General features: G+C 38.0%; 2 protein-coding genes across 3 annotated transcripts; both read right to left on the bottom strand.

Moving 5' to 3' along the window:
* Positions 1-2,859: 2,859 nt before the first annotated feature.
* Positions 2,860-8,332, bottom strand: tgm5l (transglutaminase 5, like). Of its 2 annotated transcripts, none has more exons than XM_039611958.1 (14): positions 8,183-8,332; positions 7,777-7,959; positions 7,435-7,668; positions 6,913-7,031; positions 6,403-6,531; positions 5,873-6,050; positions 5,534-5,669; positions 5,330-5,433; positions 4,999-5,238; positions 4,796-4,858; positions 4,492-4,704; positions 4,201-4,358; positions 3,654-3,790; positions 2,860-3,198 (listed from the first exon to the last, which is right to left on the bottom strand). In XM_039611958.1, the coding sequence occupies exons 1-14, from the start codon at positions 8,187-8,189 to the stop codon at positions 3,045-3,047; spliced, it is 2,055 nt and encodes a 684-aa protein (XP_039467892.1). In that variant the 5' UTR covers positions 8,190-8,332; the 3' UTR covers positions 2,860-3,044. The 2 variants fall into 2 exon arrangements, with proteins under 2 accessions (XP_039467892.1, XP_039467893.1); XM_039611959.1 differs by having other exon boundaries at positions 4,492-4,701.
* Positions 8,333-14,407: 6,075 nt separating this feature from the next.
* On the bottom strand, positions 14,408-15,871 carry pxmp4 (peroxisomal membrane protein 4). Its single transcript, XM_031748266.2, has 4 exons — positions 15,705-15,871; positions 15,403-15,465; positions 15,075-15,273; positions 14,408-14,981 (listed from the first exon to the last, which is right to left on the bottom strand). Exons 1-4 carry the CDS (start codon positions 15,815-15,817, stop codon positions 14,712-14,714), a joined length of 645 nt encoding a protein of 214 aa, XP_031604126.1. The 5' UTR covers positions 15,818-15,871; the 3' UTR covers positions 14,408-14,711.
* Positions 15,872-16,191: the final 320 nt, after the last annotated feature.

Here is a 16,191-nt window from a genome sequence, read left to right as displayed (position 1 = left end):
GATGGTGACCACAGACCACTTCTCAGTACCTGTGCTTTCTGGGTGATGTTTTGGTCACTTTTGAAAGCTGGCAGTGATTTCACTCTAGTGGTAGCATGAGACGGAGTCTACAACCCACACAAGTGGCTCAGGTAGTGCAGCTCATCCAGGATGGCACATCAGTGCGAGCTCTGGCAAGAAGGTTTGCTGTGTCTGTCAGCGTAGTGTCCAGAGCATGGAGGGGCTACCAGGAGACAGGCCAGTACATCAGGAGACGTGGAGAAGGCCGTAGGAGGGCAACAACCCAGCAGCAGGACCGCTTTGTGCAAAGAGGAACAGGAGGAGCACTGCCACTGCCCTGCAAAATGAGCCCTGCTCAAACGGTCAGAAACAGACTCCGTGAGGGTGGCATGAGGGCCCGACGTCCACAGGTGGGGGTTGTGCTTACAGCCCAGCACCATGCAGGATGTTTGGCATTTGCCAGACAACACCAAGATTGGCAACTTTGCCACTGGCGCCCTGTGCTCTTCACAGATGAAAGCAGATTCACACTAAGCACACTGTGACAGACGTGACAGAGTCGGATGCCTGCAAACATCCTCCAGCATGACTGGTTTGGCAGTGGGTCAGTAATGGTGTGAGGTGGCATTTCTTTGGGGGGCCACACAGCCCTCCATGTGCTCGCCAGAGGTAGCCTGACTGCCATTAGGTACGAGAAGAGATACTCAGGCTAGTGTGGTCTTCTGCTGCTGTAGCCCCTCTGCCTTAACATGTTCAATATACTGTGCAATCAAAGATATTCTTCTGCATACTTTGGTTGGAACAAGTGTTTAACCTTTCAGCATGAAGCAGTCTGGCCATTTTCCTCTGACTTTTGACATCAACAAGGGATTTTCACCCTGAGAGCTGCAGCCCAGTAGATAATTTCTCCTTTTAGAAAATTCTCTGTAAATCCCACAGATAGTTGTTCATCTGTTCGAGCAGCAGTTTCTGAAATTCTCAGACCAGTCTGCCCACGCCGTCTGGATGATGAATTATCCTTTTTACTATTATCACCTTTTTATTTAATAATAAAATATCAATATCAGCAATAATTTCATGTCAAAATGCCTGCTTGTTTTAATTATCTCAACAGTTTTAAAATTAATAGTATTTATACATTTAGATTTTTTATGCTTATATTTATAATACACATAGCATAATAGAAAAAGGTAAAAATAAAATTATGCAACAGTATTTTATTTTGAATTTATCATAATTATCACTTTAACACATTTTCTAATGGTTTTCGTAGTCTTCTTTGACATGGGCAGCCTCACTGCCTGATATGTTTGGGGTTGAGATAATAAAATATGAAAGATGTTATATCAAATGATTCCACTGAAAAAAAATGTTCATCTAATTTAAAAAAAACTTTATGAATGAAACTCCCACACATGCTTTCAGGCTTTGAATACATTAAAAAGACCCCCCCACAGACACACACACACACCCCACTGTTTGCACATCACGTCCCAAAGATGACAAAACAGGTTTGGGCATTCCATAGATAATCACAGTGTTGCTGCATGTGACATTTTGTGTTCAGAACTTTGAAGGAGGTGTCTCTTCGTCTTTTCAAACTGCAGAACACAGTGTCCCAATTCAAGAACATTTGAGTACATTCTGTTAAATAGGTGCTTTGAATTCCGATTCAAGGTCAAGATTTTAGTACGTGCACAGATTCTTTTAGCTGTTTTATCTCTGATAAATAACATTTATCCTACAGAATTTGCTCATTTATTTATAAGTGAACTCATTGAGATAAAGTGAAAGAATGTCTTTTAATGTATCCAGGATGACTTTCACCCTCGGACTATCGGTCAATGCGTTGAAGGGTCGCCCTTCCAGGTAAACACTGACTCTGAATGGGGCTCCTCTTTGCACCACCAGAGATTTGATGTTTCTGAAGCCGTTTGTCCTATGACTCTCAAGGTTTTCTGAATGTTCCAGGTCAACATGCTTTATACTCAAGTCTGAAAGTTGAAAAAAAAAACCAGAAAACATTATAGACTGTCAAAATCATGCATTGTCCTTAACAGTAAAAGGCAATTAATCATAAAATCTTCATCAAGAGTAAATTTACTCTGAATAACAAATGAATAGTAACAAATACTAAGGAACAGAAACGAGTGAACGAGTTGTGAAATTGTGATTTTAATCATCTAAATAAATGTTAAATACCGTTCTCTTAAAGGTAGGGGCTATTAAACAGTCTGCATTTCAGCTTTACAGTGTGAGCTATTTACTGGTTCAGTTTTACAATACAGTACGGTAATAGTTTGGGAGCTCTGCATAAAACAATAATCACAGTTAAAGACCAAAAATCTGCTCAAAATGTTTTGATGAGTTGGCTTGAAGATGCTGTATTATAGGCTGGTGCTTGAATGAATCTTTGCCTTTAATTATGGGTTGTATATTGTTTTCTTCACTGTCATTAAGTACCTAACAACCTGTTTGTAATATAGTTGGACTGGTATGATTGTGCATGTGCCGATTACACTGCCTGTCAGCTTAGCAATGATCTGTATATAATGCTTTGTTGCCAACTTGTTTTGACAGACAGTTGAAGTAGATTAATAAAGATAAATTAATTACACTGAGGGCAAAGGTGAGTTCAGTTTCATCTCATTTTGCACCGTTGCTCAATCTATAGATGCATTCTAAACAATCTACATGACATGAATCTAAAAAAAGGAATTATAACGTTTATGATGCACACAATTAAAAGGAATCTTCTTTCTTTATGGGGAAAGATCATCTTCAGAGCAAAAATGGTAGGAATAAACACATTGATACACACATACACTGTGTGGCTTTTGGAAGAAATGAGACAGAATGGAACATTTTATGATTTTATTTCTCAAATAAAGGTAAAAGTACAACAATAAATTTTAAAAAATTATATCTTTGGGTATCAATGTTAATTTTTATGGCACATATACACATAAATAAAAAAAAATAAATAGCTAAATAAATAATATTTACATTCATCATTTACAGCATAGGAAACATGGCTCCAGGTGCTAAACACTGTTGACAGAGACCATCTTAAAGCCTCTGATGGTGACATTCATGTTTGTGAGCCACAGGCTGGCTTGCAGCATCTTTTTTCCCACCATGTTGGGCATGAACGGGATTGGCTGATCCACTCTTCCTCCTGGAGGCAGTGGGGGCATCCTGCAGGAAAATGGAGAAAGCTTATTTAAAAAAATGTTTGCAAAATTTTGAAATTTATTCCAGTAACTTAGAGTGGCTGACAGTGGCACACTAGAATATATGTCCTGTCACTTTGCACATGCTTTTGTGTGTAACTCATCACACCTGTAATCAAACTGTGTTAAATAGTCATTCACTGCTCGGAAATGATTATTAGCCATGGTTTTCATATAGCAATGAAAACATTCAGTGATTATCTTGCTATTCAGGCATGAACACAAACATGCGTAGAACAATGCAAGCATACCACAGCGACAAGTCAACATTCTCTCAAGAAAGACACAGTGTTCCTTTCTGTACTGCACAGTGGCACTCCTCTATTTTAAAATTCCTGTCATTAGCAGGCATGTATGAAGTTCTACAGTCCCTGTGGTGTCTATTAATTATTGCCCATGAGACAAGAAAGTTGTTCTTACCTGAACTGAACTTTGTCCTGAAGCAGCCCAGCCCCAGCTACAGTCAGTACTCCACTGACTGGGTAAGAATATGGGTTGATGAAGGTCACTAGGGCAGTCTGTTCACTGTGTTGCATGATGGACTTTTCATCTGCAACCTGAAGGACAAACACATTAGTAAACCCAGAACATTTCCTCAAGTTCTCCATTATATAACTTTAAGGTAATAAATATGACATAAAATCTGCTGTCTGCAACTCATACTTGTAACTATATGATTATATTTTCATTCAAAAAGGAGAAAAATTATAGAAATTTTCAAAACCACCGATGCATTTTTTCTCGGCTGGTGCCGCATCATCACATCAGATATGAAAATCCTGAATGCCCTTTAAATACTTTCTTATAATATTACGTAGCAACCTATACTTGGTATCAAAACATTGGAATTTGTGCTCAAAGACATAAAGTTTAATTTATTTTTTTAAAGAAGTTTAAGTTGATGGATGCAATAAGGCTGTATGTGAGAAACTTTAAGGAGGAAATATTGAGAATTTTTGTAAAGTACCTGTATGATGAGCTGTGGGCTGGCAATGTTGAACTCCTCTGAGCTCAGGACTCTCTCCTGACTGGCCATATCCTCCACAACAACTGCAAGGTTGATCAGGTTATCTCCCACCACGTCTTCATACTGTGCTAGGGGGATCTTCTGCTGCACTACCTTGACTGGATAGAGGAAGTGACACAGAAATTAGGTTGTGTTAAATAAATGGTCAAATCCAAATAGATTAAGTTCTGAAAATAACAACAGTCCTTCAAAGGTGAATATTTTAGTTGCAGATGAGAAAAGTAAATGTACCTTCCATAGGTGCCAGTTGTAGGACACCATGGTTTTCCCAGAAGGTGTCTGAGGGGCTGTGGTTGTATTCTTTTGCCTGGGCATTGAGGTGAACCTTCAACATCTTGGCTACATTCTGCTTGTTCATGATTTTCACGCTGAAGCTGACAGGCTCCCCAACAATGGGGGATTTGTCCAGGGTCAGGAAGACTAACACTCCCTGAGATGAGCCTGCTGAATAAAAATGAAAAAGTCCTCATGAAGAGATATGTTTTTAAACAACTCAGTATAAACTCTGATGAATACATTCAAAACTACAAATTACCTCTTCTTAGTGTTGAGTCGCCTGAACTTGAAGAGCTTCTTGATGAAAGTGTTGAAGTTGGGCCTGTGTTATAAAGACAGAAAGACAAATGTGAGTATGTGAGAATGCTATTATTTCACTTTATCACTTTATTTCAATATATCACTTTATTAAATTGCATAATGTGCAAATCAATTAGCAGAATTCTAGTTTTATGGTCATACTTTTGATGTATTTGTAATCTCCTGTGATCTTTTGCAATCTGGGGAAGCCAACAGCCTTAGTGCAGATGAGGGAGCCAACTCTCTCAGTGTCTTTGCTGAACCCGAGCACCTGACCCTGGCCCAAGATGATTGTATGGATATCAGCATTCACACTGGCGTAGACAAATGGGACGTCATAGAACAGGTCCACACGCTTGTTCTTTATCGCTTTGACTGGTGCAGGGCCACAGCAGTACACTCCTGTGATGATGGCAGAAACAAAGTTCTGAAGAAGTTCACAAAGAATTAAAGAGTGGATGACAAAAGTTTAAGAACTTTTTTTAGCACACACCTCCACTTCTCTGCTGAGGAGTCGGGTCAAGAACTTGCCAGCCATCCATTCCAGATTCAAGATCCCGGCGAGTCATCCAGCACTCCACCCAGACATGGAAGTTCCTGTTAAAGTCCAACAAAAGATAATGTTAAGCATTAAAATGTCATTAAAGTCTTTAAAGTAGTTAAATAATACAGTTTATAAGCAAAAAATAAAACTGACCAGATGCTGTCTTTGGTGCGGTTTAACTTCTGCCCTGTTGCGCTGTAGTATTCCTCAATCACCAGGTTGCCATTAGTGTCATGAGCAGAGTTGAAGTTTGTGATAACACGACAAGGAATGCCAAGAACTCTCATAACTGAAAGACGTAATAAAAGCACAATTGATTAAAAAAAACGACTGTTAAAATATTTGAACACTGTCATGGAAAAAATTACTCAAAAAAGAATGAAAGACTTTATTATGATAGCATCATTTAGAACAACTGATTATTAAAGACCAAAATTACATGATCTAAGTAACTTGCTTTTATAAGGTTTTAAAATATGAAGATATAAGCACCTGTGCACATGACAGCTGCAAAAACCCAGCACTGTCCATACTTGACTGGGCTGTTACCAGACTGGTTCCACTTTCTCAAAATGTCCCCACTCCCAGTCCACATGGAGGGACTGACACCTTGTTTGAAGTCGCCTGTCCAGTTCCCCTTCAGCACCCCACGGTCATCCTCACTGTTGATCTAAACACAAAGCACAACATAAGTATAGTTTTCACTGTTTGCACAGCACGTGCCAAAGATGCCAAAACAGGTTTGGGCATCCCATAATTTTCCATGTTGCCCTGGCAGTTTTACAGTAATAATTACAGTGTTGCTGCATGTGACATTTAGTGTTCAAAACATTGAAGGCGCTGTTCTTCTTCCTTTCAATGTGCAGAACATAGTGTCCCAGGTTAAGCTCAAGCTTGTTTAACAAGTAGAAATGATGCTTATGTTGTAATGGATTGTAAACAAAAACCAATGTGATTTATACTTTTTGTAAAGGAAGAGTATGTTGAATTTGTGTTGCTAGACAGAATCTGTTGACACTCACCATGGCAGACACAACCCGGCTGAGGTACACGGGGTTGTTTCGGTTCAGGTAGTCCATTTTTCTGTTCTTTTTGTGCTGAGGGCTGACTTGGAGCAAATTCAAGCATGCCTCCAGAACACCAGGCTCATACTTTACAGGCAGAAAAAGGAAAAGAGAAAATTTGAGTACGTCCTGTTAACCAGGTAGTTTGAAGTCAGATTTAAGGTCAAGATTTTACTATGTGCACACATACTGTTTTATCTCATTGATCCTCCAAAATTTGCTCATTTATTTAATTTTAACTATTGTTTTGAAGAATTATTAAAGTGAACTGAAAGTGAACACTGGGAATCTTTCAGAACCGTGCTACAGAGAATACGATCTTTATGCAATTTGATAAAACAATACAGTCATACATAATACCTAATTTAAAAGGCACATCTGGTAATGCATTTTTTTTCTTTTTTGAGTTGCTTAGTGTTTAGGTTAGTTTAGGTTAGTTTCTCAGTGTTCAGTTTACAAATTCCTTACCTGATCAAAAGACCACGGTCTTGCCACAATGTTTGTCCCTGATCCCATAAACAGCAACCCAGAGTCCCTCTGGATATATTCTTCTCTCTGATCCTCAAATGGGATGTATACTGTATCCTCTGCAAGAAATACATCCTGCATTTAGAACCGCACAGTGTACTAACATTTTCAATTCATGTTCAATTCAACATTTTCAGAGAGATTTACAGATCATTCAGTCCACGGACTGATTTTATCACGCTTATGTTGATCTTTTTTATTTATAAATTTAGTGGCGGAATTTTACTATGAAACATAATTATATGTCAGGTTTTATATACACAGTTAGTCACATAGATGTAGCAGACGCTTAAAAATAAGTAATCAATAATTTATTATGTATTTTACAATAATGTAATTTTCAATATGGTTTGTGTGTTAGGCCACACAAACCATATATGTATTTCTGATACATATATGGTTGCTGCAACAAGCTACCAAAATAAATCTGATTCTCCAGTACTGATAGTTTGCTTCACTTACCAGAACACCAGGGGTTGCAGAGCATGATGAAATTGCCATATGCAGAGCTTTTCTGGCCATCCTGAGTAAGCACACACAGCTGAAATCTGTAGGAGCCGACTGAGGCAGAGGCAGGAGAGCAGATGTAGATAGAAGGTTTCAGAGGGTTCCACTCCTCAGGGTCAATATAGGCATTCCAGCTGGACTTGGAAGAGCTCTTGGAGAAGGTTACAGGCATTACTGCGTACAGGTTACCTGATGGGAAAATTGAGGAATGAAGTTAGAAACACAAACAAAAACCTTCAATTGTGGGTTAGACAACTTGTATACAAAAGCATCCAAGCAATATATCCAGGAAAGTACCTAGCATGACTTTCACCCTCAGAGTATCGATCTTAGGGCTGAAGGGTCGCCCTTCCAGCTGAACACTGACTTTAAATGGGGCTCCTCTCCGCACCACCAGAGATTTGGTGTTCCTGAAGCCATTCGTCCTATGACTCTCAAGGTTTTCTGATTGTTCCAGGTCAACATATTTTATCCTCAAGTCTGCAAGTTGAGGAAAAAAAAAAAAACATTAGAGACTGTCAACATCATACATTGTCTGTAACAGTAAAAGGCAATCACGCACAGCAGTAATCATAGTAATAATCAAATCATAATCAAAGTCTTCATCAAGAGTGAATTTGCTCTGTATAACAAATGAATAGTAATGAATAGTAAGGAACAGAAAAGAGTGAAAGAGTTTGCATTTCTGAAGATGAAATCTCACCTTCCATCTGTTAGTCTCTCTTTCTCACAGCAACGTTGTATGACTCCACTATCGCCCACTAAAGCTATATAAGTATTTTGCCCAACCCTTCTTAAGCATTTCAGAAGGCGGGGAGAACGCAATTTGACTTTCTTGAATTGTTACCAAGGCCCTAGAGTCATGCGAAACAAAACAAAAGTGACAAATTTGGACAATCCTCCCCTCCCTGCATTACATTTGGAGAGTTTCATGTACAAAGCAGTCTGATTGTGTGAGCAATCAGACCCACCCATGTGCAGATAGAGGAATTGCGTCAGTTTAATGGGTGTGTCTTGAAATGTGTGACAATACAACAGCTAGAACACCAAGGCCTGGGGCAAGAACAGTACTTTTCAGTGTTAACAGATGCTAGCAAACCTGATTTTCAATGATTAATATCTGTCGCACAGACCACAAACTTTGATATTCCACACAATAGAATCTGCATTCAGACGTCATGTTATGACACAGGATTCAACTGAAGGGTGATTCTATTACCCAAGTCCTAGATTTTGTTTTACATATAGGTCTGTTATCCAAATATTATTGTTTACATTGTGTTCTAAGTTTATTTGCAGAAAGGCTTTTTTCTGACAATTTTGAATGAATGACACTTGTTAACGGCTAGTTTGATGCACCCACTATTTGAATATGTGACTAATACTATATTACAAAGTTCTGCATATACAGTATGAGGTGGTACTAACTATTTATTTTGTTGACTATAAGGTTGAGTTGGATGTTCAAAAAGCTGTTTGAAATTATTTCAGTTTTGTGACATGGCACATTATCCTGCTGGAAGCAGCCAGCTGAAAATGGGCACAATATTGTCATAAAGATAAGAACATGGTTAGCAACAATACTCGGATAGGTCGTGCATTTAAACAATGCTAAACTGGTACTAAGGAGTCTAAAATGTGCCAAGAAAATATCCCCCAGAGCTGCAGCAGCCTGACACTTTGATACAAGGCAGGATCATTTCTTGGTTTTATTGTGTTTAACCCAAATACTGGCCCTGCCATCCAAATGACCAGGCAACATTTTTCCAGTCATCTGTTGTCCAGTTTTTGATGAGCTCATGTGAACTGTATATTCAGTTTCCTGATTTAGGTGACAGGGATGGCTTTTGTGGTCTTCTGCTGCTGTAGCCCATCTGCATTAACATGTTCAATATACTGTGCAATCACTGATGTTGCAGAGGCGGATGTTGTCCAAGATAAAGACAATGTTGGATAACACCTCTCACCCACTCCATGACATGCTGGTCAGTCACAGGAGCACGTTCAGTGAGAGACTGAGATTACCGAAGAGCACCACTGAACGGCACAGAAATCATTCCTGCCTGTGGCCATCTCTCTGTACAACTCATCCACTTAACACACTGTATACTGCAATAGCTACACCCTTTTTGGACATGTTCTTCCCTTTTCAGCTATTTATTAATAAGTGACTTTTATGTATATATATATGCATGTATATATTGTGCTATTCTTAGTTTGTGTATTGTCTGTCTATATTACTGTGTTTATTCTTAGTTTGTGTAATGTCTGTTTTAACATGTTCAATATAATGGAGCACTGTAACTGATAATTCTTTTGCATACTTTGGTTGGAACAATATTTGATTCTGATCCTGATGTTCTTTTGCATACTTTGGTTGGAACAAGTGATTTTCACCCTGAGAGCTGCAGCTCACTAGATATTCTGTCTTTTTAGAAAATTCTCTGTAAATCCCAGAGATAGTTGTCCATCAGTTTGAGCACCAGTTTCTGAAAGACCAGTCTGTCCACGCCCTCTGTATGATGTATTATCCTTTTCACTATTACCACCTTTATATTTTATAGTAAAATATCAATATCAATAATAACAGTTTGTTGCAAAACACTTGCTTATTTTAATTATCTCAACAGCTTTAAAATGTTTAAAATATTTATAATATACATAGCTTAAAAGATATAAAATATTTATTATTAAATATTAAAATTATCATTAAATATTAAAATATTTTTATATAAATATTTATATTTTAATTCATATATATATATATATACATATATATATATATATCAGTTCAACACAGTTTCTGGTGGTTTTCATAGTCGTCTTTTACATGGGCAGCCTCCTGACATGTTTGGAGATGAGATACTAAACTATGAAAGATTTTATCTTCTATGAATCCACTGCAAAAAATGTCCATCTATTCTAAAAAATAAATTAAACTCCCACACGCTTTCATGCTTTGAATACATTAAAAAGAGTCACAAAAATATGCATACCAATCCACCTAGTACTGTGTGTCCACCCTGTTACTGTGGGAAACAGTAACTGGGTGGACAATAAGAAACAGCATGTTTTATGCTTAAGTCAGCTATTATTATTCGTATGATGCACAACAGGGTTGCGTGTGGATAGAATTTTTTTTTTTTTTAACATTTTTATAAACCATATGATCAAATTTACAAGAAATACTGGTTTATGCTGTAAATAAATGTAACCTGGTGGACAAGTTATGATAAACCCTCAGTGAACCACTGTGAAAGATTAAAAAATGGCTGATGAAAGAGTACTTTCTCTTTGTCTCGTAGATGACTTCCCTTCAAAAATATATAACTTAGTATAAGCAATAAAACTAGAGGACCAATGAGGAGTGTGTTTCTTTTAATATAATTTTTTAAGAAAATTTTAGCAGATAAACTGGAAACAATTTTTTTTCATCTTTCTTGTTTGACTTTATGGATTATTGGGTTTCTTAGCGGGATAACACATGAGACCAGAGTTGGAGTCTATTTTCAGACAAATAGACCACTTTCACAGACTTCCCTCTGGGTTTTGTTTTATCTCTAAAATTGTTTATTCTGTATACCTACTCCTGTGAAAGCTACTTTTTCCCAACAGACATTTTTTCACGCATACAGATGACACTGCTTTAGCAAGCCCCTACATGATTTGTTTAGGTAAATCATCATGGTAACAATGACCAATAAGTTGTTAGGAACTGCGTTTCCTATTTTAGAAAGTGGCATCTTCTTTTTTGCCTCCTCTTTTCAACTCTTGCCATCCGCATGGCACTATTGCCCCCCACTTGCTCACAAAAAAAAGATCTAAACTGTTTTGTATTTTGTTCCATATTGGTGTATAGAAATATCATGATCTCCACTGCAATCAAATTTCCCCAGAGGGACAAATGACAACTGACAAAAGCCTTTTCTTCTTTTCTTTTCTTAATGCAAAATGAAGACATTTAAAATGATGCCAAATGCAATGAGACTACATGAATATTAAAATCACCCTCTGTAATTATTTTATCTGACCTGAACACTAAAAAAAGAGAGATTAGACTTAAGGGGCAGGAGAAAAATGGACAACAACAAATAACAACGCTTTCCAGTTAGGGTGGCTAAGAGTAAGGTTTTCAAATGAATGTCTAAGGAGCTTGGAAAGAAAAGCGTCTGGACTTCTTTAAGTTGCTTGAAGACGTTTCACCTCTCATCCGAGAAGCTTCTTCAGTTCTAAGGGAGAGACCAAACAGCCACTTCACAAGCGCATGGCACAACATAGAAGAGCCACCTCCACGGGACAAGACTCAGCAGTTCATCTGCATCTAAAGGACAAAGGTCACTCTTTCGAGGATGCCAACGTTCACATTTTGGACAGAGAGGACAGATGGTTTGAAAGAGGAGTGAAAGAAGCCATTTACATCCACTGTGAGCGACCATCTTTGAACAGAGGCGGTGGTTTACGACACCAGTTGTCTGCCATCTATAATCCAGTTTTGAGATCCCTTCCCAGACGCCTTAACGCCCACTCACATCCTGGGCCATCTGACCTCAGGAAATCACATGATAGGGTGGGGCCAGGTTTAACAATGAGCTCACCCGAAACCCTGGCTGATTGGGACCCACACCCCCTTTCACACCTTGGCTCATGTGATTAGGTAGAGGATCATCAGGGGGTCCTTTGTCCCTCTTTGGGGGGAAACTCCCACTGGGTTTAAATCTGGGACTCTCCACCATTTGACCCTTAGAACTGAAGAAGCTTCTCGGATGAGAGGTGAAACGTCTTCAAGGAAACTTAAATAAGTCCAGACGCTTTTCTTTCCAAGCTCCTTAGACTACGATGACCTGGATGACTGAGAACCTTCACAGACGTTTTCAAATGAAAGACGTGGTTTTTATTAATTACACATCTCTCTCAAGTCTGTAAGGCAAAAGGTTAGAGCAGCTATCCATAAAGGAGTAACAAAGCTAAACTATGAAGACAAAATTGGCCATTACAGTACAACATTACATTGGAAAGTACAGTTTTTATATGCTCATACACACTCATGCACAGCTTCCCCCCCCCCGTCACTTGATCTCTTTACATGAACATTCCTTAGCTTTTGGAACTCTTTGATTAATCCACTGCAAATAGATTGTTGCACAAGGATATGGAGTTTTTCCCCAGAATAGAAGTGTGGGAGGTTAGCTATTTGAAACTGGTTATTGTTCACACTGGTTTGCCTCTTAATGAAACTAGCATCATCATTGCGCAAATCTTTTTTTAGTGAAGGAGCTCTCACCCACTTATAATTACAAGCATGCACAATATCTTGGGTGGGAAGCATTTTTGGAGAATGAGTACTGACTCACTCTCACGAATTTTAACTGTTGCTTTCTATGTTTCATATCTGCCTGGTTTATACTTTTCTTGCTCAAATCATAACATAAGCCATTTGTTGAAAAGTGTTAGTGTAAGAGTGAACAGTACTCTTCTGCATTATTTTACATCAATAACAGTGTTTTTAGTTGAAGTTGTTTGATATTTTATTTTTTAACATTTGACATTTAACAAGTAACACCGGTGCCTTTTAGTCGCAGCACATATATAATCTTTTTTTGTCTACACAGAAGGACTGTTCATGGAGTATGGTGTAAGTGTATTTAGCCTATATTTACTTTTAACAGATAGTATTATCTAAATTATAGAAATAAGCACATTTGTTCAGAACAGCCCTTTTATGGTGTTATAATAATATGTACAGTATTATTACCACCAATGGGTAAGTAAAATTCTGATGCTGTAAAGCCTGGACTGTCGAGGCCAAATTAAAGGTGTTTTTTATTTTTTATTTTATATATCGTTAGTGTTATTTACCAATGGAGAGCATAAAGTAACATTAAATTGAAACATTGAAAGTCATCATCCATGTCAGTGTCACTTCTCATTTGAATTTTGCATCAAAAGTGATTCTGTAAGTTTGACACTAGGATGTAATTTCATAAGGAATGCATAAGCACAAGTATTATTATCATCAGTGAGCTGACAGTTCTAGCTGAACTCCCTGGCAACCTGGGGGTGTTCTGTGTGGAGTTTGCATGTTCTCCCAGTGCATGCATGTACAACATGCCCAAAAGTGTGTGTGAATGACTGTCTCTATGTGATAGACCTGTCATAGGCTGCCCTGGGTGCGGGTCTCTCTCTATGTAACAGTTGGGTTAGGCTCCAACACCCCTGTGACCCTGAATTGTCCAAGCAGTTAAGAATGGATGGATTCTTCTAGTAAATGTATACATTACATTTATAGCATTTTTAAAGTAAGTAATATTTCAATTCAAATAACAGACTGTAGAAAGATTTTAAAAGTATACAGTAGGGAATGCACCTACTTAATTCAACCAACTAATGATGCCACTGAAACTTGTTTTTTCTTGAAACTGGCCACATTGGACCAATTTTGTGAATAAAACCATAAAACCTACGCAACGTTGTTGAAGAATATGCTATTGTTCAACAAAATGATGCAATCAAAAAGTGATGATTAACCCTTTGAAGATTTCACTCTACATTACATATTATATAATAATGGCACACCTTGAGTCACTAAGACAAACTAACAAAATCTGTAACATGCAAATCCAGTATTTCTTCTGCATGAATTGCTGGGAGGAGTTCAGGCATAAGATCCAGCAGTATGAGGAAATCATTATTTCATTAAAAAAAAAAAAAAAAAAAATGTGCGTCATTATGCTTCATCATTCAAACTTGCAGAATGCATTGCAGAAAGAACATTAACAGTTCATATATAACTTGAAAATAACAGCTGCCATTGCTTTGTTACTGAATGAATGTTAAAGAATGTTTTATTTTTTTAAATAAATCAGCTGACAACTTAAGGTAACACAAATATGTCAATGTGTAGCTACAGGTTTACAAGAGATAACAGAAATTTAATTTAGTTGTTTATTAATTCTTCAATTATACGGCAGCTACATTTAGTAACATAGCTCTGGAAAATGAGAAACTCCAACAATCTGTACAATCAGATAAAATATGAACACAAAATCATAAGAAGTACTGCATAATGGTTCAGCTCTTTAGCTAGAAACTTGGTTAATACTGACAAACAGAAAAGAATTAGAGGACATTCAAATACAAACTTCAGTGTCAAACATTTAAAAAGTCAAAATTCAATCATATTCAGAATAGTGATTAAAAAAGGATTCTTTTACAAAAAATAAAACAATAAACCTTCAGTTTTGGGCAGCAGTCCTTGGCTTATTGTAAACTAGGAAGTCTGAGATGTCATGCCAAACGTTGCTGTCATGATAGAGGTAGTTCATGGAGGACTGCAGTGATGGCTGGAGAGTATGTGGGTAATACTCAAACAACCACAAGACGATACCCCAAACTAGCGTGGCAAAGAGTGGGAAAGGGTCATGCTTAGGCTGTGGGATGAATCCTTTCTCTACAGCCAGCCGAGACAGGGCGAACAGGATCCTGGACAGCAGGTACATGTTGATCTAGAGTAGAAAGTAAAGAGTTGTATAATAGGAACACAGACAGATGCATGACAACAGGCAAGTTTGACACCCACAGGCTGCAGTTTGTCCTACCTGACTGTTAATGTTGTTGTTATCGCCAAACACTAACCATCCACCAACACAGGCAGCCAGAAATGAGTGAGACTGTAAACTCTTTCCTTGAAGTTTCTGCTGCAAAGCTTGCAGTCCTTTGTACGTGAACACAAAGCACGCCAGGTTTCTGGAGTGGGTGTATGTGGCCTTCAAAATGGCTTTGAACTTGTCCTTTAAACTAGAACACAGGAGGAAAACGGGATGTTTTAACACTTCAGAGGCACGCGAAGTGTAGCACAGGGTTTGTTTGGGTTTTTTTTTTTTTTGGTTTTGGTTTTTTTATATAAGCTTGAGGTTTATGCCTTACCTGCCACTTCTAAATAGAAATGTCATAACCAGGGCATGTGGTGCTCTGATTTTGGCCCCATATCTGAGAAATAAACAGAGTGTTATATAAGTGCTTCGCTAACGGCTAAAAATCCCCACTTATTATTATTATCCTCAACTGCTGCTAAATCCACGGCCAAGTTACCAGGCTGGCTCTCTGCCATGACAGAGAACAACAGCTAAAGGCACAAGTGCAATAGTCCAGCTGATAGCAGCTTTAGCAGAATAAGTGCAAATAAGTAAATAGCGTAGTTAAGCTCGCAGGGTGAACTCTGAACTCACACAGCGCCGTTCCTGAATCCCTTCAAAACTGCCAACGCCGCTTTGTATTTCTCCTGCTGTAGAAGATTATTGACGGTATACAGAAGAGTTCTTATCAGATCAGGACCTGCCATGACTTTCAACGGAGCCGAGGGGAAACAGATACAGGTGGGACACAACAGTGCAGAATGCTGTGTCACATTAAAAACGCACCCTGTAGCCGAGTTATATTGAAGGTTCCTACGTGTGCAGAAGCGCAGCTAAGTGAGATGAAACTAACACTGAGGGGTAAAGCTCTAAAATATCATAAAACAGTATAACAATATACTATTGTGTGGTTACTGAAAGTATATACAATTGTACAGGACGTGTCTTTACTCTTAGTTTTTTTTTTTTCAACACAGTCAGGATATCTGCTTAAATCCAACAAAATCTGAAGTAAACTTTAACGCGATGAAAACTACACTAAAAACAAAACAAAAAAATGGAAAAAAGAAAATAAGTAAAT

The sequence above is a fragment of the Oreochromis aureus genome, linkage group 5 (assembly GCF_013358895.1).
Source record: "Oreochromis aureus strain Israel breed Guangdong linkage group 5, ZZ_aureus, whole genome shotgun sequence".
In the NCBI taxonomy this organism is placed as follows: Eukaryota; Metazoa; Chordata; class Actinopteri; order Cichliformes; family Cichlidae; genus Oreochromis; species Oreochromis aureus.
The sequence above is the reverse complement of the archived record's forward strand: the minus strand, read 5'-3'. Positions and strand labels throughout refer to the sequence as shown.